Below are 20,886 nucleotides of genomic sequence, written 5' to 3' on the forward strand. Positions count from 1 at the left end.
CTGGCATTACGTAAAATATTGTCGGATGTAACAGAGAATCGATGGTTATATACTAGTAATTAACAGATAACCCAATCAGAGTGATCATGCTTAGCTTTTGAAAGTCAGCAAGATCACCGTGAAATATACCGAAGAATTGTATCAGTTACTTCATTCCTTAAACTCGTACTAACATACAGAGAAAATGGATTTGTATAATCTATTTTATGACCCCTCTTTGTTCCTTAACGTTTAGTTTCAATCGATGAAAAAAACAGTGTTCACTTCATATGTAAGAAAAGAAGTTAGAGTAAGAACCAAAGGAGTAGAATGAATATTGTTTGATTAACATGCAGATAAGTTGTAATCGTTGAAGATGATAACCAAACCTCAGCTGCAACCATCCACTGTTAGACTTTCCCTTGAGACTATGGGGAACTGCACTTGTGAGTTTGTCCCGCTCAAATATCTGCAAATAGGAAAAACAATGTCACCATTCACCATGGATAAGAACTTCTTGTCGTAAACATCAGAATATGTTAACTTATAGGATAGTAAGATCTGGTAGCTGCGCGAAAGCTTCTAGCACTGTCCCTGTCAATTCATTGTTTGATAAATCCCTGAAAGAAAATGTGAAAAAAATAACGAGTAATCACATTTTGTATAGAAATAGATGACAAGAGTATGTAATAGTTGGGAAAAAATAGAGGCTGGTCCTCCACTGATCTGAAGTAAGGACACCCATTTTTGCAACCTCTGAGGAGCCAGAATCCCAATTGATTATAAGAATGATTTGAGGCTCTTGAAAGTTTATAAGAGATATTCAAGTTCTATGGAAGGAAACACTGAACTTTACTCAATTGCGAATGGGAGCTCTAAAATCTTTGGATTCCTTCGTATGAATGCAAATTCAGATCCTCGTAATGTATATGATAGACTTCAATGATAGTAATAAGTTATTCCTTTATCAAATGCTGTAACATGAATCTTGTTTTTAACAGTTTTTTAACTGTTTGTTTTTAAGAAGTTAGTATGATTGATTTATAATTTATTTTTTATATAAACTAAATTTATTTTAAGAAATATTTATTTTTTATAATGTTTTTAATACATGCAGTCTTGCATTGTATTTTATTTCTTTTTATTTAATTTAATAAATTTTATGTGCATCGATTTTTATTACAAATTAATTTTAATAAACAAATTCATTAAACATAACAAGTTAAATGATCTATATTGCAATATCAAATATATTGATCTATATTTGTCTCTCAATTTTTCCAAATACATTTTTATTTATCTTTAATAACTTTTTTTTTATTTATACAATGGTTCGTGATTTATTTAATTAAATATGTGTATAACTATAAGTTTTCGATTTACATTTATAATTTTTCTATGTAAAAAAATACATCGAAGAATTCTACATGTTTAATTTTTTTACCATGTATTAATGTTTTTAATTTGATTCTTATTCTTATGCTTTTTTTTTCTTTATCATTTTATAAAAGTTTTATTGCTTTTAATTTCAGCCTTTAATCCAAGTTGATAATATATTGTTTTTTTTTATTTTGATCTACATTCTTTAGATTTTTCTTTTATTTTGTTAATGTTTTTAATTTAACTCTCAAATTAAAAAAAAAAATTGTCATCCTTTAATTTATTTTTATTTTATTTTTAACTCTCATTCTTCTAATTTCTATTTTTTATTTTGAATTTTTTATGTAATTATTTTCTCAATTTCATCGTTCAGCGTTTTAATTTTTAGAAATTAAGCTTTATAATTTTTTCATATATAGTACTTTAAAATTAGATATAAAAACTCGCATTACGAGTTTAAAAAGTTAACAAGGGTTGTCATCTCTTTTTACCATATTTTTAGGATTGTATTTAATAAAAAAAATATAGTTTTTTTTAAAAAAAATTTATTAAATTATCTCCACCTCATGATTTAAAACATGAATTTATCAAATTAATCCGAACTAGCTCACCTTTTAATTGTTAGAGCTCACCTTTTAATTGTTAGATTACATGTCTACTATATTACCTCAGATTAGCTCACACTATTTTTTTTATTTAATTTTATCTTTCCATGTTTAATTGGCTAAAAATTAAACAGCATTATCTCTTTGCTCTAATCGCTTTTTGTTTTATATATTTTTTTTTTATTTGTTATCATTATCTTTTTTTTTTTGTATGATTTAAATGAAACAAGTTTATTTAGTTAGTTGGGATTATAACTCAAGTTATTGAATCTCTTTTAAAAATAAAATAAAAAACACTCTTCTAATATCTAAATATTTTATTAAAAAAATAAAATCGACCATCTAGTCCAAACTAATTTCCTTCTCAGCTCCTGCCCATCAATTTCCTCTCTGTCCACTTTTCATCATCCAAATTATAGGTAAAAAAAGTCCATAAAACATCAGGCAGAAATTTTTAGGTTAAGATTTCAACCGTATGGACATATGATAGACAATACCATCATCCAGATTGCGACAACCACAATATAACTTCACTTGTAAGATTTTCAATGCAACCAAAGGATAAAGGTCATCCATCAATGACGCGGGCACAAGAGCCTGTGCACACAAAGCAACTAATACCACAGCCTCTCATTGGAATTATAGGAGAAAGAAAGGGGGATTAATAACCCAGATCTAGGTCTCTTTCTTGTTTAAACAAAGGACTTCTCGGTTTCAAAATATTAAGAACTTCACGAGGCAGAAAAAGTAGGCCATGATATGATTTTCTTTTCACCTGAAATCTTGTCTGTTTCCATTAGAAAACGAAACAGATGCTGCTGCTATTAACAGTGAATCTCATGCAAAGCATTTTCTAAGATACTATGTATAAATATTAGACGCATATTTGACCAAAGATTTTCGTGGATACAACAGCTTCTTCAGGAGAGTTTAATGGAATACATAGCTGTAAATATCAAGAATATCTAAAGCCCGTTCAGCAGCACCCTGGAAAGTATATTATTGTGTACAGGATTCTACAACTATTAACATGCCAACCACAACCTTAAAGAGACTAGAACTTTCCAAGATGAAGCAGCTAAACCTTGACATGAACTCTAATATATTTGCTACCCACATGGCAGGCTTTCATCTACATATAGAATAAGAGTGACATAAAAGACGGTAATCTTTTAATTACATTATGGAGCTTCCAGCGAAGATCATCAGAGAATACTATGATGGACCTTAAATGAAATCTCATTAATCTGATAATTACACAAAACAGTGGGCAGGCATATTACCTCTGTTATTCTTTAGCTATGCATTTGCATTTTCTTCGCTGTTCCGTGAGTTCCTGCCATGTTTCAGTCAGTCAAATACTAATATTTCCCTGCTTTTGCATTTCAATTTGTATCACTATCTATACATATAAGTGAGAGGGAACAATTTGGAATCTGTTGGTTACTAGGTGCTCACAAAGGTAAAGACTGCAAAATCTTGTTTCTTTACCAATGGCTTTAAAACCAAATGAACTCAAAATAAGACCTGTGTAGAGAGTACCTGAATCTGCCTTTGAAGAAACTTAACATACTCTAATGCCTCATCTAACATATCAGCAGTGTTTGTTTGCTGCAACAATCAACCATGAAAACACCAAATCAAATAAATGGAAACTAATGGTAACCAAAAGAGTAGCAATATTCACTCAATCTAATTCATGTTGAAATGAAAAATAGAATTTCAATGAGGGATTTTACATCAAAGACCCACTGATCCAATATGTCAGTTATGCATGACATAATGAAATCGGGTTATTTAAGCCAAGAAGCGGGATTTGTTACAGCAAACTGATGGTATTGTAGTGAAAAAGCTTGACTCGAATGTTGATTTTGTTTTCTACATTTTATGCATCAAGATCCATAATTCTCGCACTTGTGCAAATGGGGGGTTTTATCAAAGGCATGAAATGTCATTCCTGTTTTACAAATATTAAGTTTAAGAAGCTGAGAGGAAACTAAATACGAGAGAACCTGAAGCGAGTAACAAACAAGTGCATGATACCAAGATCATTGATAAAATCCACACATAAGTGAGGGGATTAGAAAATCAACAGAGGAGACCACTAAGATTTTGGACAAAGTTCCAATAAATCAAACCTCTGCTCCATCAAATACTCTATATATGTATCTCTCTTCCCTTACAAGCTCCATTAACCAAGGTGGCACTTCCTCCATGCACCAAGGCTTGTGCCTCTTGTTCAGAAACCCTATGAATCTTAGAGGTATTTTTGTTATTAATGTGTCTTATTGTAGCATACATGAAAAGGAAGATAACAGAAAGACAAAAAAAAATAAAATCCTTGAGTGTCGAGATAGTTTGCAATTCGATTTGTCTTGTTTTAAAACTCAACAAATGAAGCCCAATAAATAACTCCAATTACAATGTCGAGTGATGAGCATTGTGTTACACTATAGTGCATTCATACAGGCCTTTGCAGGAGCAACTAAGCAAGCTTGTTCTTAGGGTTTCAAAATACTAATAACTCAAACTAGCAATTAGGTCAGCTCATGGTAATACATTATAGTACTTTCATGAGTGGTCTTTCAGAGGATCATCTAAGAATGCTTCATTTCAGGATTTCGAAAAAATATAAACACCCAATCACGTGTCATGAACATAACAAAATGCCACTTCACCGAGAATTAACCAAGGAACAAAATGAAATTATGTAAGACTAGGCTATCAAGCAACTGTTTTATATAATGAATGATAACACTGTTTGCATTTATGTCGATAATGAAAAGGAGATAAGCTTGACCAATGTTAATGGCAATAAAAGAGAAAAAAATGAGCCCCCATCCAAACCATCCACTTGAGATTAAGCTGGCATCAAGCTCACCATTAAAAGGGGCTTATTTGGCATTGGGATTGACTATGATCAATAGTTTAACTTTTAAGCCGAGGTAAGCATTCATGCTTTGCTAGGGAGCCAAATTTGGATTCTTGAGTCATCTAACTTAACATTTATACACTTCTTTCCACCAATGGCAAGAACAGATCCACAAAACATTGCCAACTCTTGATGGATGTGTTAAAACTTAATAAAACAAAAAAAAAAAAAGATAAATACACGAGATATCTTTTGGCTTGGCTAGCATGCTTAAGCCATGTAGTTTTTCATTATATTTATAGTTGTACAATCGAAATGTCAAGAGTATAATATGGAAACAACATGAGCAAAATAAGGAAACAATCAAGTACACGTTTTAAGCTAACTAGCTGGATTATTTTGAATTAGTAACATGAATCATGAGTTAAAGCCTGGATAGGCAGCTAAAACAAAAGGTCATTTCCTCTAAAAAAATGCTTTGATTCAAATCTCGAGTATGTGCCTGCCACACAACTTTAGCTCACCCCTTCACCATGGAACCAACTTCATGGGTTAACATCCATCCGTCCATTTTTTTAAAAGTATCTTCACAGCTGCTTTTGGCTATCAATTTTGAGAATCAAGCATAATTCATATGAAGACAATGATAACATTAGCTCTCTAAGGCTTCATCGAGCAAAGAGCTTGTAGATGCCATTTTTCAAGCCTTTGCACATCTATCAGCCTTCAACCAAATCTGGTAGTGAACACCTTGCAAGAATAGTTCAAATCCCTTGCTTTCAACAACCCAATAATCATTTAGTACCTCAAAACCAAATTTCTTCATAGCGTTGATCAAACATAATCCATGCATCATTTGAACCCCCAAACACAGACAGCCATCATCAATGCCAGGACCATTCCATCAAAATCACTCTTGCAGACAATATGCTTTTGCATTCATTCTAGAATCAATTACGACATTAATGTCATCAATAACCCCACACCTTATAGTGAACTCACGTCGTTGTCTTGCGAGGGACTTGATTCACATCACTACTATATCAGTTTATTGTCATGGCACTGATTATAAAATATTTCAGTAATTCTTCTGGAGACGAAACCTCTATGATAGTTTCTAGATTTATAATTTGTCCTTAAAGAGTTACAAATTCATTTATATTAATTTGGCATAGTCCCATTTTATGTAATAAGATAATGAAAATAGAAACAAAACATGACTATTTTTTGTCTCAAACATGTAACACGATGACATTAGTAATTAAGATTCCTAATTTGTTATTGCTCACGGGGGGGGGGGATCACCCTGTGACTTTTCTTCCCTCCTTTTTCATTATATCCATATTATACAAGAGGCAAACTCTCCAAGAACGGACTTCAATTTTGAACTCTCACATGAAATGATACATCTAGCAAATCAACGGATTTAAAGGAAGCTGAAATATATACAGTGCTCCTGAAGCTTTGCAGCACTAGATAGACTTCAAAATCTCTACTAGTTATTCAAAAAGGTTGTTAAGATTCTCTATTGAGGCAAGCATTATGACGATAAAATTGTAATGCTAATTTTTCCATGGTGAAATCTGTGATTACAAAGAAAATCCTATCCCAACAAAATTTGCATTTTCAATAAGAGTTCACTAAGAAGGTACCTTATCCATATTTGGAACAAGTTCCTGAAGTTTCCTTATGCGGTCACTGATTCGAGTTCTCCGAACCTAATTCAGAAAAAAATGAAGTTCATTTAGGAACAACAACAAACTCATCCGCTGCCTATCTCTAGAAGGCAGCAGATTGTAGCAATTGATTCATCTTACCCTCTCTGCAATACTTCGAGGATGAGTAGCACAGCCACGCTTCGCACGAACCCTGCAAGGCACTGAATCCTCCAAAAGCTTGTCCATCTCCATTTCTATCAAACTAGATGCCCTTAAAGGCCCAGTTTGCTCTCCTTTCTACCAAACCAAATACTGAGAAGACTATAAAATTGCACACAAAAAAACCCTAACATATATAACAAAATTAGCTTGAATTTCACATAACATCAAAACTAAAATTCTTTTGCTCTATTTTAAATAAACAAGTAATCAATTAAAGAGCCACGCCACAAATAAAAAAGAACCCACATACTGGAGTGAACATACCGACGGAGGAAGTGGGAATCTTGCAGAAGGGTTTTGCAACTCAACCTCTCTAGCTCTTTCATCAGAAGGCGAAACATCCATATTTCGCGTCATGTACTCATAATTTGAAGCATTTCCGTAACTAGAAAAATACCCTTGATCACTTCCGATCCCGGAACTCTGAAGAAAATCAGTTGGAGAGCTATTTTGCCTTTGAAAACCACAAACCGGTTCAAACAAACCCGGTTCAACAGCAGCACTGGAAGCATTAAAAGGCACTGAATCTGTACTTGAAGGTGTGTTTGAAGTAAGTAACTGAGTCAAGTTCTGACTTTGCTTTAATGGGTCCTCTTCTTCTTCTCCAAGAAGTGCTTCTATCCATGTGGCTGGTGCTGAACGAAACCTAGCAATCCCTCCACCTCCACGGCCACCAGCGCTACCGCCACCAGCACTAGTGTTGCTGCTTCCGGCAGGTGTTGGTTGCATCTGCTTCTTCACTCGGGTATTAGAGGCTTTAATGTTTTTTTCCTCTTTTGTTGGGTTTCGATATAGAAAGTGAAAGAAAAAGAAAAGAGGAGCAATAGTTCCTCTTTTTAGGACTTCACTTTTGCGGTAATAAAGAGAGCATGGAACTAGATTTATAGTTCTGGTCTGTTTTTTTCTTTTACGTATTGACTCTATACACCGCACGTGTAGGTGTATCCATGTGTGTCTTACTCTTGTAACCCTTGATGAGAATACTATCTCCTCAAGATCAGATGAAGGGTGATTAAGTAGGGAGGTGTTACACGTGAATTGTAGATATCAGAAAGCTTAAAGAGCTGCAACGCCATCGTTTTCCAGATTTGATCACTGTCCGTGCTTCTTGACGGTCAAGAACTGAATCCCAGATGCAAGGGTATCCCGTGATGTACACGGTCCAATGGAGAAGAATGTAGGTGGGAAAGCAAGGGAGGAGATTGGGGTGCGTGGGTTTAGAGAGTGGAACGATGGTTTGTTTTTTTTTACTTATTCGGTAGGGTACGAAAATGTGTTTGCTTTTTCTGGCAAATTTGTGACCGCCCATCAACTCATATGTACACAAAGAAGGATGTGGCCCTTTTTCCCTTTCTTATCAATGTCGGGTCCTTTTCTTCCTCATAATTTAGGGCTAAGTTGGATAATTTCAAGCTTTTAATTCAAGGTCTTCATCATTGTCAATGGAGAATTGGGTGCTTGTGCTCAACTTGAGGTGGGTATCAAAAATCATTTTCATATTCATGTATTTCTTTTTTTATATGAAAATATTTTTTTATAAAAATTACTTTTCTTAAATAAAAACTTATTAAGATTGTAAGCAATGTCAATAAAAAAATTGTAAATTAATCATTTTTATACACTTGTATAGAAAAGAAAATTATAATAATAATAAATCTGACAAAATCGTATACATATAAAAATATATATTTTATTCTCATTTGATATTAACAAGAATATTTTAAGAAAAATATACATAGTAGATTAATACATCATTATTTATAAAATAATTATTAGTGTTACATAAAAATATGAAACAAAATTTATAATCATTTAAAATTAAAAAACAAAATAAATAGCAGTCAAGATATTGAAGATCAAATCTAGAATAAAACAAAACAAAACAAAATATATTTTTTTTCTTTTTAAATATATTTATATTTTTAAAAAACACCAAATTATCTTTCTGATAATTTAAAAACCATTATAAAAAGATTAAAAAGAATCTTTTAACGTCATTTTTTATTTTTTTTTATTTTTAAGTACAATGTAATCATTTAACTATACTATCAAGATGTAAAAGGACTGAAAACCTTCTAGATCCTAATGTTAAAAAAAATTATTTTTAAGAATATTTAAATTATTTCATCATGTATCTAAAATATTAAAAGACTGATCCGTCATCGATCAATATAATAATGACAAATAAACTTTATAAAAAAAAAACAAAAGTATCCCTAATAGCTAGTTTATAAATAATTTTATTTGAAAATAAAAAAATTATTATTACATTATTTCAATTCATAATAAAATAAATCTAGAGACACAATTATTTAGATATGGATTTTTGTTTTTTAATAGATTCATGCATTCAGTCACAACTTGTAATGATGACTTATCCTACAATTATAAAACCTTTGAATTTGACATCGGAGAAGGCAATATAGTATTTTCAGTATGATTCAATTGACATTTTTAAATTATGCAAAGACAATCAATTTTTGTTTACTTTTTAAGCATAGTAAATAACTTATTTACACCTTAAATTAAAAAGAATTTAAACTTGCGTGTAGGGCTTTTTAATCTTTTCAATATTATCAACACAATAAAAAAAATCTATTACTCTATCTTGCAAGAGTTTTTCATCATTTCTTCATGGTTTTTTTGGTTAATATCATGTTGATCCAAAGGCAATTTATATTTGAATAACTATCAAATATTATTTTAAAAAAACCTTTTGACTAGTGTAAGGCAAGGGCCATGACATTCGTGCGAGGTTGTTTGGTGACCAAACAATAAACATTGCCTTGCACAACAGTATTTGAATCTTCTCAACACACTTTTCATGTTGAGGCGACACGAGTGGCAAACAACCCTTAAGTTTGGTGTCGATGATCTTTTTGCCTTCCTTTTCTCTATCCTTCTCAATTTTCATGCCTACCATTTTAAAATTTCAAAGCAATCCTTTAATCGATTATTCTTTTATATTTTTTCTTTGTTCTTTTGACTTCTATTATTTTATTTACAATAATTTATAAAATTAAAATTCCTTTTTAATTTCATCTTCTTCAATTTTTTTTCTTTCAAATTTGGTCATCATTTTTTTGATTGTTTTTTGTTTTATTTTAGATACATTTTTGAATTAATTTTTGTTTGCAATTTCATCATCAATTTTTTTTTATCAAATTTGATCTCTGTTATTTTGATTGCTATTTTTTTTTTACTTTGAAAAAATCTTTAAATTGATATTTTTTTTTCAATCTCATCTTTCGACATTAAAATAATTGAGAATTGAGCTTTTTCACTGAGCTTGAGTTTAGAATTTCATAGATTACGAGTTTTATACTTTAACCTGGGTTTTAGAGGTTTATTCAAGTTTGCTTGGTTTTTTTATTTTTTTTTAAGCTCAAGTTTTTTTTTAGTTTCATCGTTAAGCATTTATTCAATTAAAGATTAGGCTGCATTATTTTAAGTTATTTACTTTCTATAATATTTTTCACTATTTTTTAAAATAACTTGATTTATCTCAGTTATTTTTATTTATCATTCTTTGTTAAATTTATTTTGAAAAAATTTTTCGATTGATTTTTTTTCTTTCATCATTCAAAAGGAGATTGGTTAATAATTAATTTTTTTTTCAATTTCATCCTTCAAGGTTGGATTTTTTTTAATATTGGGCTTTGCAATTTTCTTTAATTTTCTTTCTATTCGTCTATTCTAGTTCCATCACTTGACCACAGGTTAGTGTTTTTAGGATATTTTTTTTAATTTAATACTTGTTATGTTTTGTTCTTCGGCATTTAATAGTTTTATAATTGAGCTTTATGATCTTTTTTGGTTTTTTTTTATTGAATTATCTCATTTGCATGATCCGGGTCATAGAGTTCGGTTGGCTTGCTCATTTTACTTGTCATTTTTTTTTAACCTTTTCATTTAATAGATTTTTTTTTCCATCTCCTAAACAACTTCTGTTTAATCAATTTTTCTTTTTTCTTTTTATGTTTTCTAGAAGCATATGGTCTCTAATGTTAGAGTTAGACTTGTGTCCAATCTTCTTTTAGTGTTTATATATATATATATATATATATATAAAGTAATTACGGACAAAACGTGCTACATGTTAAAATTATGTTATAAGTGCATAATAACTGTTCCAATTAATAAGTCACTCATTCGACAATTAACTGAACTTGTAGCCAAGTCAGGCTTTCAATATTACTACATTAGCATTTTACATTAATTATATAATTGTTTTTGTATCTCTATCACATGAAGTTTTTTTTTTTTCATAAGAACAAGATTTTTATGAGAATAAATTAAAGGGCTTGCTCATTAATTAATATAAGCACCTAATAATGTAAGTTTTACATCTCATACAGTGAAAAAGGTTGTTTACACCCTAGAACAATATCACTCGTTTCCTCTTCGAGCATATTAAAATTTAGAAATTAAAACGGTTTAGTGGTAAGAACTTGAGATCAAGAGGTTTATTTTTTTATGGTCTTAAATTCGAACTCTGTGATTGCAAATATAATAGCTATCGGGAACTTACATGGTCGTTAACTTCAAGACCCATGGAATTAGTCGAGGTGCGTACAAACTGGCTTGGACACCCATGTTAATAAAAAAAAATTAGAAATTGCTCATTTTCTTTTATAGAGTATAAAGATTTTAATATATGTTTATTTTGTTTTTTAAAAGTATTTTTTAAAAAATTATAATTTTTTTATTTTTTATTTACTTCAAATTAATTTTTTTAATATTTTCAGATCATTTTAATATGCTAATATCAAAAATATTATTTTAATACATTTCTAAACAAAAAATACATTAAAAAATAGCAACTACTACACTATCAAACATTAATTTAAATATCACAAAAAGCTAGTCCAAGCTTTGACCTAAACTCCCCAGGTTAGCTGCCAACTAAAATTCGCGACACCCATTTGAAAGGTCACGGGCGTATTAAAACATTAATGTTCTGGAGAGAGAAGGTATCTATGTATGTTGATTATGACCACATCTAAATCAGATTTTATGACCATCTCCTTGAATTTTTTTTTTTCTAGAAAGAATTTATATGGAGGGTCTTGAGAAAGAAAAAGAATATTGCAGTTTTATTGAATCAAATTGGTAAGATATTAGAGGGAGAAAACAAATAAGAGAAATAGATTAGAAATCTTTTAATATTCAAACATTAATTCTATACATATATGCATGGTTTAATTGATATGTATGCAGTAACTTATTTCAATAAAACAAGTTTTATTGCTAATAATTTTAGTATTTTTGTTTATAATATGGTAGTAAAAATTACCTCTACTGTATACTCCAAGATCATTTTAAACAAAACAAAATAAAGAAATTATATCGTCTAATGTAGTTACAATTTGATTTTAGTTTTTATAAAATCATTAATGAGCGTGCTTGAAATTGTGATTGTTGTTGTTTTTTAAAGTGTTTTTCACTCGAAAATGTATTAAAATAATATATTTTTTATTTTTTAAAAATTATTTTTGATATCAGCACATTAAAATGATATAAAAATATAAAAAAAATATTAATTTGAAGCAAAGAAAAAAATAAAATAAAAATTTAATTTATTTTAAAAACACTTTTAAAATGCAAAAAGAAACAAGGTAAGGCTATCCAACTCTACCCTAGTTGAGTATAAAAAAAATTAATATAAAGTTAATTTGATTGACTTAACGAGTTAGCTCAAACGGATAAAGATCGTGCTTGAGTTTAATTTTTTTTCATATAATTTTTTAATTTTTTTTTTAAATTATTAACTCGTGATAACGTAACTGAAACCTTGTATGGAGTTGATTATTGGATAAAGTTTAACAAGTATGACTTTGATTACCACTAGCCAAGGGATTGAGATTAAACTACCGTAGAGTATCATAGGTAATCTAAGGACCTAATTAAAATTATGAGGACGCAATTGACATTGAAAAAACTTCAAGAAACCAAACTGTCTTTATGCCAAATTATCATTATCACTTTTCTTAAGAAAATAATAAATCTGAAATCAATATTAAATTGAAGTTAATTAAAGTACTCCCTTTCCCTGACAGCTTCCTTAATGAATAAATAAACAGTTTCAAAGAGTTTTTAACCACAAAAAAAAAAATCAAACCATCACTGTCGACGATCAGATGCCCTTCACGTATAAAGATCCCCACTCACGTGACAACCCTCCCCCTCTTCCAAAACCCAAGATTCCACCACCACCACCACCACCACCACCACCAATTCACCGCCATGATTTCCGCCGCCGCCATCACCACCACCACGACAATCAAAACCCCACCATGTTTTCCCCGCCTTACCGGCTCATGCTAGCCACCAGCACCTGGCTCCGAACCCGAAGGAGCCGCCGTGTCTTGCTCCTCCTCTTCTCACCGATCCTCCTTCCCTTTCTTTGCGCCACCTTGCCTATCCTCTGGGCCGCCGAGCTATGCGTCAGCCTCTGCCACCGTGGCCGGAGGAAGAAAGATGAAGACGGAGGCGATCGGTTGCGGCGGTGTGAAGAGGGGTTTTGTGACTGCGAATGTGAAGAGGAAGAGGAGGAAGAAGTTGGGTTATTGCAAAGGTATTTAGAAGATCAGTTACGGCTTGTTGGATCCGTTTATGAGTGTGGTGATGAGTTTGATCATCACAATGATGGCGATGATCAAGCTCATCATGATCATAATCTTAATACTCCTCTTCTGGGTTAATTTTCTTTAGATTGTTTTTGGGGGTTTGATATAAATTAAATTTTGGGCTTAACCTTGTTAATTAAGTTCGAGGGGTTTTGTTGATTGTAGGATTTCTTAATCTAATTTCAATTTTTTTTTACTTTTTTTTTCTGGGTTGTTTTCAAATTTTATTTTGTATATGATAATTTGTGAAAGTAATAATGCTTAGAATCTTAATTTTTTGCCTTTGAAGCAAGAACAGTCATTTTGTTCAGGAATTCATACTTCCCAGGCCCAGGCTTGTGAGTTCATCATGCGAACTTGTTCTCCGTGCTTTGACATTTATGATTCAATTAAGTCTTCGTTGTGCTGCTGATAGGATAGCTAGGTTGACAAGGAATTAAAATTTATTTTAAAATTGTTATTATATTTTTTTTATCATAAAATACTAATAAAAAAACACAACCTAGAAAGTTGTATATCAATCATAGTCAATTTAGACGATATGGAGCGTTGAAGTTTGATGGCTTCTGTTTATTTTATAAGAATTAAATTGATATTTTTTTAATTTTAAATAAGTATTAAAGTGATGATTTTTTAATATTTTTTTAAACTAAAAAAAATTTAAACACACATTTAGATTCGAATCATGACTTTTTACCTTTTCACAAGAGAGGGAAAAAAAAAAAAGAAAGAAAGAGAGGAAGATTTGACCACACAAGGCTGACACCACAAATAAAGTAAGGCACAGATTCTGTCCAGTGTGGCACGGTTGTGTAGGGGCTACTCAATTCAGCATGCCAACCGGCGCCGTTTGTGGGCCAACTCAGATTGGCAAGATGATTCTGGTATCCAAAATTGGGAAGCATCTGTCCTTATTTTCTTTTATTGGACATCTTAGTGATTGAGAAATTAAGGATGTTACAGGAATTTGACAAGTACGTCTACTCTTTTTAGGTCAGTTCTTCAGTGTCCTTTTGTCTTTGCTTTTTTGTTCTCTTGTTCTGCCCTGGTGATTCAATTTTCTCACGACTCAGGACTCAGGAGGCTGCTGTATTTACAAATACAATTCTAATTTTACTGAATGTTTTGTTTTCTGAATCCACTTCCTTCGGAGTCAGCATTTTATGTTTGCTAATGGGATTCATTTATTAAGTGTTTTAAGGCTCTAGCATGGTTAAAAAATAATATAATACAAAAAATATTTAAAAAAATAACATTATTTGAAGCATCACAAATGACATCTACAATCCGTGAGTCGCAAGTATCATCTACGACTCTTTTAAATTGCAAAACTGATGCACACATCATTTAATAATGAGAGGGAGGGAAAAAAGGATCTCAGATGCACATTGAAACTCTAATAATGACATCATCGATATCTTTGGAAAGATCTCGATAAAACAAATTTAACAATACCAAAAAAAGTCATCAACAGTGATCAAAGTAGGGCCACGTAAGTAGTTCAAATGCATGTGAGCTTGATATCTTTGGACGACTCGTGTTGTGACATTCTTTGGTGTTATTGGATTCGTCTCATCGAGATCTTTTTAACAATACCAGTGTGACTCCATGATTATTTTCTTTCTTTGTTTTCTCTCTCTCCTCTCTCCTCCATTTAATTTGTGAAGAGAGAAGATGGAGAAAAAAGTAAAATAAATAAATAAAAAGACCCCGAAGACACATCGAAACTCTGATGATGACATCATCGGTATCGTTGGGAAGATCTCTATAAGATAAATTTAACAGCACCAAAGAAGGTCTAAAAAAGTAAACAAAGTGAGCTACATGAGCTGTCCGAAAGTGTTGTGGCTCACTTGCTTTTGGTGACCTTTCTTGATGTTATTATATTTGTCTTATTGAAATCTTTTCAACGGTACTGGTGGTGTTATTGTCAGAGTTTTGGTGTGTTTTTAAATTTTTTTTATTTTCTCTCTCTTTCTCCTCTCTCTTTGTTAAATGTTTTGTCTATCAATTTTGCAATTTGAAACAATTGCAGATGATACTTACAACTCACAAATCTTAGATCTCATCTACGATTCTCTAAATTGTATTATTTTTTATATTATTTTATCTTTTTTACTAATATAGAAAAAAAAACTCATCATTTATTCCGTACATAGAATTTCCGCCCAATCAATGATAGATTTTTCAATGGGATCAATTAATAGCCCTTACTTGTTAAAAAAAAAATATTTAACTTGAGTATGCTTTTATATTTGTTAAAAATAAAATAAAAAACATGATACAATGAGTAAGGAGTTGATTTTTTTTTTATTGTTGTTTATGATTAATTTGTATTTTAATAACATGCGATAATAAACTCATCATTGATCTATATATTTATTATACAAATAAAAATTGAGATAAAATTATTGAAATGAAATACAACAAAAATAAGATTCAATACCAAGGTTATTAAAATCGTTTTTAAAACTAGAATTGTTGGAGAGTCTTGAAAATTATATCATAAGATCAGATTGTAAAATTAAAAGATGTTACTCATGTAATAATATTAATAATTAATCATTTTCTAACAAGTATCATAACTAGCTAATTTTATTGTTAATCGTAAATATGAAATTCAATGATGCTGTGTCCATGGACTCATACTGTGTTCATGCAAAACAAGGCTTGACCATCCAGAATATAAGAAAAATGTCGTTCTACGTGGACAAAAATTCTTGGGTATATAAAGTCATTGATTTATGGTATAAGGTTTCATCAAAAATTGAGATAAAATTTATGGTATATTTTTATAAGGAGGGTGGTAGCTTGGTAGTCTAAAACACTAAAGTCAACTACATCTTCAACACCCTATTTTACTAGGATCGTAATCAATTGTGATTTTTAGTGCGTTTTGAATCATAAAATCTAAAGATTTTATGATTTGATAATATTTTCTAATAACCATATGTACAATATCAAAATAAATGACTGAAAATGCAATAATATGTAAAAAAGAAATGAATTTTTGGAAATCATGAAATTCTATTCGCTGCTAGAAACCTAGAATATTTTTGTATGTCATGGAGATTTCCTATAATTACTAAAGCAAGCGAAGTTCTTAGAACAAGGTAAATACAAAATGATAGGTTGAATACCAATTTCTCCACCAATGATATGCTCTCCTTCTCTATAAAGAAAATTCAAGGGAGTGGTGTATAAATACACTTAATCACCATACTAGGAAGCCAAAATATTTTTTCCTAACCAGACAAGCTAGGCCATACAATCCAAGTTTCGTAAAATCTAGCCAAAAACCTAACTAGGCTAGGCCATTATACAATTTTTAAGCCAACACACGTAGATATACATTCTTGAGCCTTTGATTTTTTTCTCTTCTTGTTTATTTTTTTTCCTCTTTATACATCTATTGATTAAACATTAAAAAAAAATTAAAACTTATCTTTTTCAGGTGAAATTACATGTACCAGCCAAGCCCATCAACTAATGGTAAGCCTAATTGCACGATCTATTAATCCAACCATGAAAAATTCAATTTTTGTGCGATTTTTTTCCACGATTTCAAAACTAATAAATAAAAATTGTTCACAATTAATATCATAAATTGCTAGTTTCACTTAGTCTTATCAAGATCCATGTAAAGTTAAAAGTCATAATAGGTATTCTTCAATATTTTAATTTTTATGATTATGATTGCTACTGTTGCTACCCACTTTTGACCCTAAAAAAAGAAGAAGAAAATCTAAAAATATAAGAAGAAAGCCTAGAAGATTGCGCAAGTTGGTGGTAGAGGATCAAGATGACAAGTGAAAAAATTGGAGACTAAAATGTATAAGATTGACAAAAATAGAAACCCAATTCTAACTGACTAAAGGTCCCATTGGTGAATATATTTTTATTTGAGGTAAAGAAATATAAATTTGGATGGTTAAGGACTCAATGAGAATTTTGAAAGTCTTAATTAATTTTATTGAGAACTTATTTGCAAGGAAAATCAGTTTTTGGAGTCATTTTGGGTGTTAATCGGAAGAAATTGAAGTTTGAGGATTAAAATTAGATTTTTGAAAGGTTTAATTGGTCAAATTAGGAGCTTAATTGTAAACAAATTAAAGCTTGGAGGCCAATTAAGGATTTAATTGTAGATTTCCAAGATTAAGGACCAACCTATAAGTGGTGCATAATTTTAGGGGTAGAAATTGGTTAAATCAAGGGTCAAATTGAAAGGAATTGATTTTTTTTAGTCAATTAAGGATGAAATTTAACAAATTAAAAACCAATGACTCGTCCGTAAAAGACGTTGAACTCCGAGGATGGTATTTGAATTTGGTAGGGTGCAATTGCATGCAATTAAAAGTTGAAAGATAATTACGGGTGCAATTAAAAAGAATTGAAAGAGTAGGGATCAAATAAAAATTGGCCAAATCCCATATTAAAAAACCCTAATTTTTAGAGTTTAACATAGACGACGTGTCATTTACCCACTGTTCATCTCTTTCATTAATAATTTTGGTTGATCGAGTGAGCATGTTCAGGCGAATGAATGTAGCATTTGCGATCATCTCAAGTGAATTAAACACCCCCTCTACAATCTTATGCCCATGAATTTGGATGTTTACATCCTAATTCTTCCACAAAAATCTCTAACATCCTGTCCCTAATTAACTTTCCTTGTATTTTTAGATTCTGAGCTGATCGAGTTGACACATTTGAACGAATGAATGTGAAGTTACATACCTCTAAATTGAGTAAGGTTGGATCCAAACGAAAGGTGTGCACCTTCTCTACCAACTTTAGGCGGTTTTCAATGATGTTTACATTGAAGTTGCTCTAGTGAAGCCTTGAAAGTGGCCAACCCAATCAGCTTTGACCGTGATACCTATTTTTTTAAAAAAAACCACCCTTTTTCTTTTTCAGTGTGTTTACTCTTTTTTTGGATTAGAGGAAACCTCACCCCCTGGGAAGCGCACTTTGTTGGCCCAGGTGAGCGAGTAAAACCTCGGCTGTTCCAGGCTCTTACAAGAGGCGCACGCCCTGACTCGAACTTGAGATCTGCTGTGCAGATCTCAAGCCCTTTGCCATCACGCCACACACCTCAAGAGTTTTTTTCAGTGTGTTTACACTTGAAAGCTTCTCATATGTTTCTTATTAAGGGATTTAAAACCTCCCTCTCAAGATCAAAATGCCAGAAAATGGCTCATTGCTCTCGAAGTCTAACAAAACCACCAAAGACCAAAACCACCATTGCTAAACTAGCCTAGTATAAGTGCTTCTAGCTGTTAACTTTTATCCAAAACTCTCTCATTTTGATCAAATGGCTAAGCTTTGATTAATCTTTGATGAAATCCACTAAAAAGCCTAGAAAAACCTATAAATAATATCCCCTGAAAAATTAAAAAAAAGGGAAAAGGTATGAGAAGAAAAAAGGAGAGAAATACTAAAAGCGACCCTAGTTCTGAAGGTTCACGAGCCTAGCACAAGAGTCTCATTAGCTTTGAAAGGTTTGAAATTGCTGAAGGCAAAATTCTTTTCAAAAGTGAGCAAAAGAGTAGCGGCTACTGTTTTAAGTTTTGAAGGTATAAAACCTCATCTAATCTAGTAGGTGATATCCTTAAGGCACACCTCTAGCCTTCCCTTGTATGTTTAATGGTGTTTTTAAATATTTTTTTGGTGTAATTTTATTTTTAGCAATTATGTGAGTTGATTAAGAAAAATGTTGTTTTGCTTGGTTAATCCTATTTTGAAGTTATTATTAATGTTTTCTGGATATTTAAAAAATGTTTAGATATTATTTTTTTTCATGAAATAAAATGTTTTAGAATCTGCCAAAAGGTAGCAGTAGGGGTTTAATGTTTTTTTGTGTTGGATAATACATGTCTTAAACTGGCAATCAAGACAACATTCTTAGACGATCTTGACTTTCTAATATTAAAATAAAAAAATCTAAATAAAAATTATTTTAAAAAAATATCATAAATGACATAATGCACTCACGAAAGAGTCAATGTTTTTGTTCAATAAAAGTTGCCCTGCCACATTCAAGTGGAACGTGGGGCCTTGGTCGCAGCTTCATTAGCACAAGTTCTCTCTCCTAGAGTAACATGTGTTGACTGTTGATGAGTAGACATTAGGGCTTGGTCACCATTTTTTTCCTTTTCTTCTCCTTTCCTTCCCTCTTCTCTCTCTTAATTTACGTGCAACACCTGAAAAAAAAAACTTCGGAATTAGTTTTTTTTTCCTTTAATGTAATGGAAAGGGCAGAATGTTATCTGGAATATACTGTTCAATGTGCCTAGTGTTTCTTCTTCTTCTTCTTCTCACGAATAGCTGGCCCAATCTTTCATGTTTATAATTTTTACATGTGTTAAGGAATTGATAATGTACTGGGACTCTTTCGACTAATAATCACTGTTATTAAACCCGGCCTGATCCGGCAGGTCGACCTGGAACCCGGCTGATCCAGTGGTTGGACTGGTCCGGGTCTAATAAAAAACCGGTTGTGGCAACAGCCCGGCCAAACCCGGACGAACCCGAACGAGACCCAGTTTTTTTCTTCAAATGTGGGATTTAAAACTCATCAGTATATATATTCTATGTTCCCAAGAAAAAAGTTATGTTTTTTCAATGTGGGTTAAAAAACCTTTTGGTTTAAATACTTCAACTTAAAAGGATAACATAGTATATTTTCAATGTGAGATTTGAAACCCTTTCATATATATATATATATGTATATATATATATATATATATATATATATATATATATATATATATGTTCCCATGAAAAAAATCATGTTTTTTCAATGTGAGATAAAAAACTTTTTGTTTTAAATACTTCAACTTAAAAGGATAACATAATATATTTTCAATGTGAAATTTGAAGCCTTTTTATATATATATTCTACGTTCCCATGAAAAATGTTATGTTTTTTCAATGTGGGATTTGAAACTCATTAGTATATATACTTTATGTTCCCAAGAAAAAATCATGTTTTTTCAATGTGGGATAAAAAACTTTTTTAGTTTAAATACTTTAACTTAAAAGCTTAACATAATATTTTTTTAATGTGAGATAAAAAAACTTTTTAAAATATTCTTTTAAACTTCATAATATGTATAATCTATATTTACATGGATTTTTTTATATGAAATATTAAAACTTTAATTTTTTTTTATTTTTTTCGGGTTGACCCGAGTTGATCCGGGTTGACCTATGAAACCAGGGACTCGACCCCTTGACCGGGTCAACCCTGGACGGGTTTAATAACTAAGGTAATAATGGAATATCTTATTAAAATATCTAATAAGAAAAGAACTGATATTTTTCCACTGCCTTGTTTGCCTTGCTAAAAAGACGTTTGCCTAACCTATAAACTAGATCGCCATGCGTGTCTTGTCCGGCGACTATATAAGGTATAAACCATGGCCTCCAACATAATTGTAATTTGAGCTTTGCGGAAGCGTTGAAGAAGGGTATAATTCATTATACAAACTCACCAAAAAAATGGGTCTCTTCCTGCTCCGGCCGACTAGATCTGTGTA

General features: G+C 31.2%; 2 protein-coding genes across 5 annotated transcripts; one reads left to right on the top strand and one right to left on the bottom strand.

The window, feature by feature from the left end:
* Nucleotides 1–126: 126 nt before the first annotated feature.
* LOC133667845 (transcription factor bHLH81-like) lies at nt 127–7,584 on the bottom strand. 4 transcript variants are annotated; one of them, XR_009833574.1, is made up of 7 exons: nt 6,981–7,584; nt 6,654–6,791; nt 6,489–6,554; nt 4,103–4,212; nt 3,507–3,575; nt 3,248–3,300; nt 3,035–3,096 (listed from the first exon to the last, which is right to left on the bottom strand). XR_009833574.1 is itself a non-coding variant. In XM_062087523.1 (6 exons), exons 1-5 carry the CDS (start codon nt 7,443–7,445, stop codon nt 3,253–3,255), a joined length of 786 nt encoding a protein of 261 aa, XP_061943507.1. In that variant the 5' UTR covers nt 7,446–7,584; the 3' UTR covers nt 127–599; nt 3,248–3,252. The 4 variants fall into 4 exon arrangements, 3 of the variants coding, with proteins under 3 accessions (XP_061943507.1, XP_061943506.1, XP_061943505.1); XM_062087523.1 differs by lacking the exons at nt 3,035–3,096; nt 4,103–4,212 and adding an exon at nt 127–599; XM_062087522.1 differs by lacking the exon at nt 4,103–4,212 and having other exon boundaries at nt 2,850–3,096.
* A 5,216-nt stretch (nt 7,585–12,800) lies between these two features.
* Nucleotides 12,801–13,541, top strand: LOC133668337 (uncharacterized). Its single transcript, XM_062088113.1, has one exon. The coding sequence runs from the start codon at nt 12,857–12,859 to the stop codon at nt 13,418–13,420; it is 564 nt and encodes a 187-aa protein (XP_061944097.1). The 5' UTR covers nt 12,801–12,856; the 3' UTR covers nt 13,421–13,541.
* Nucleotides 13,542–20,886: the final 7,345 nt, after the last annotated feature.

This window comes from Populus nigra, chromosome 11 (assembly GCF_951802175.1).
Source record: "Populus nigra chromosome 11, ddPopNigr1.1, whole genome shotgun sequence".
In the NCBI taxonomy this organism is placed as follows: domain Eukaryota; kingdom Viridiplantae; phylum Streptophyta; class Magnoliopsida; order Malpighiales; family Salicaceae; genus Populus; species Populus nigra.

Coding starts and splice junctions, on each gene's coding strand:
- LOC133667845 (XM_062087523.1), bottom strand. CDS start 7,445: ATGCAACCAACACCTGCCGGAAGCAGCAACACTAGTGCTGGTGGCGGT. Junction 6,792..6,980: donor GATTCCCACTTCCTCCGTCG/GTATGTTCACTC, acceptor TTGGTTTGGTAG/AAAGGAGAGCAAACTGGGCC. Junction 6,555..6,653: donor CTCGAAGTATTGCAGAGAGG/GTAAGATGAATC, acceptor TTTCTGAATTAG/GTTCGGAGAACTCGAATCAG.
- LOC133668337 (XM_062088113.1), top strand. CDS start 12,857: ATGCCCTTCACGTATAAAGATCCCCACTCACGTGACAACCCTCCCCCT.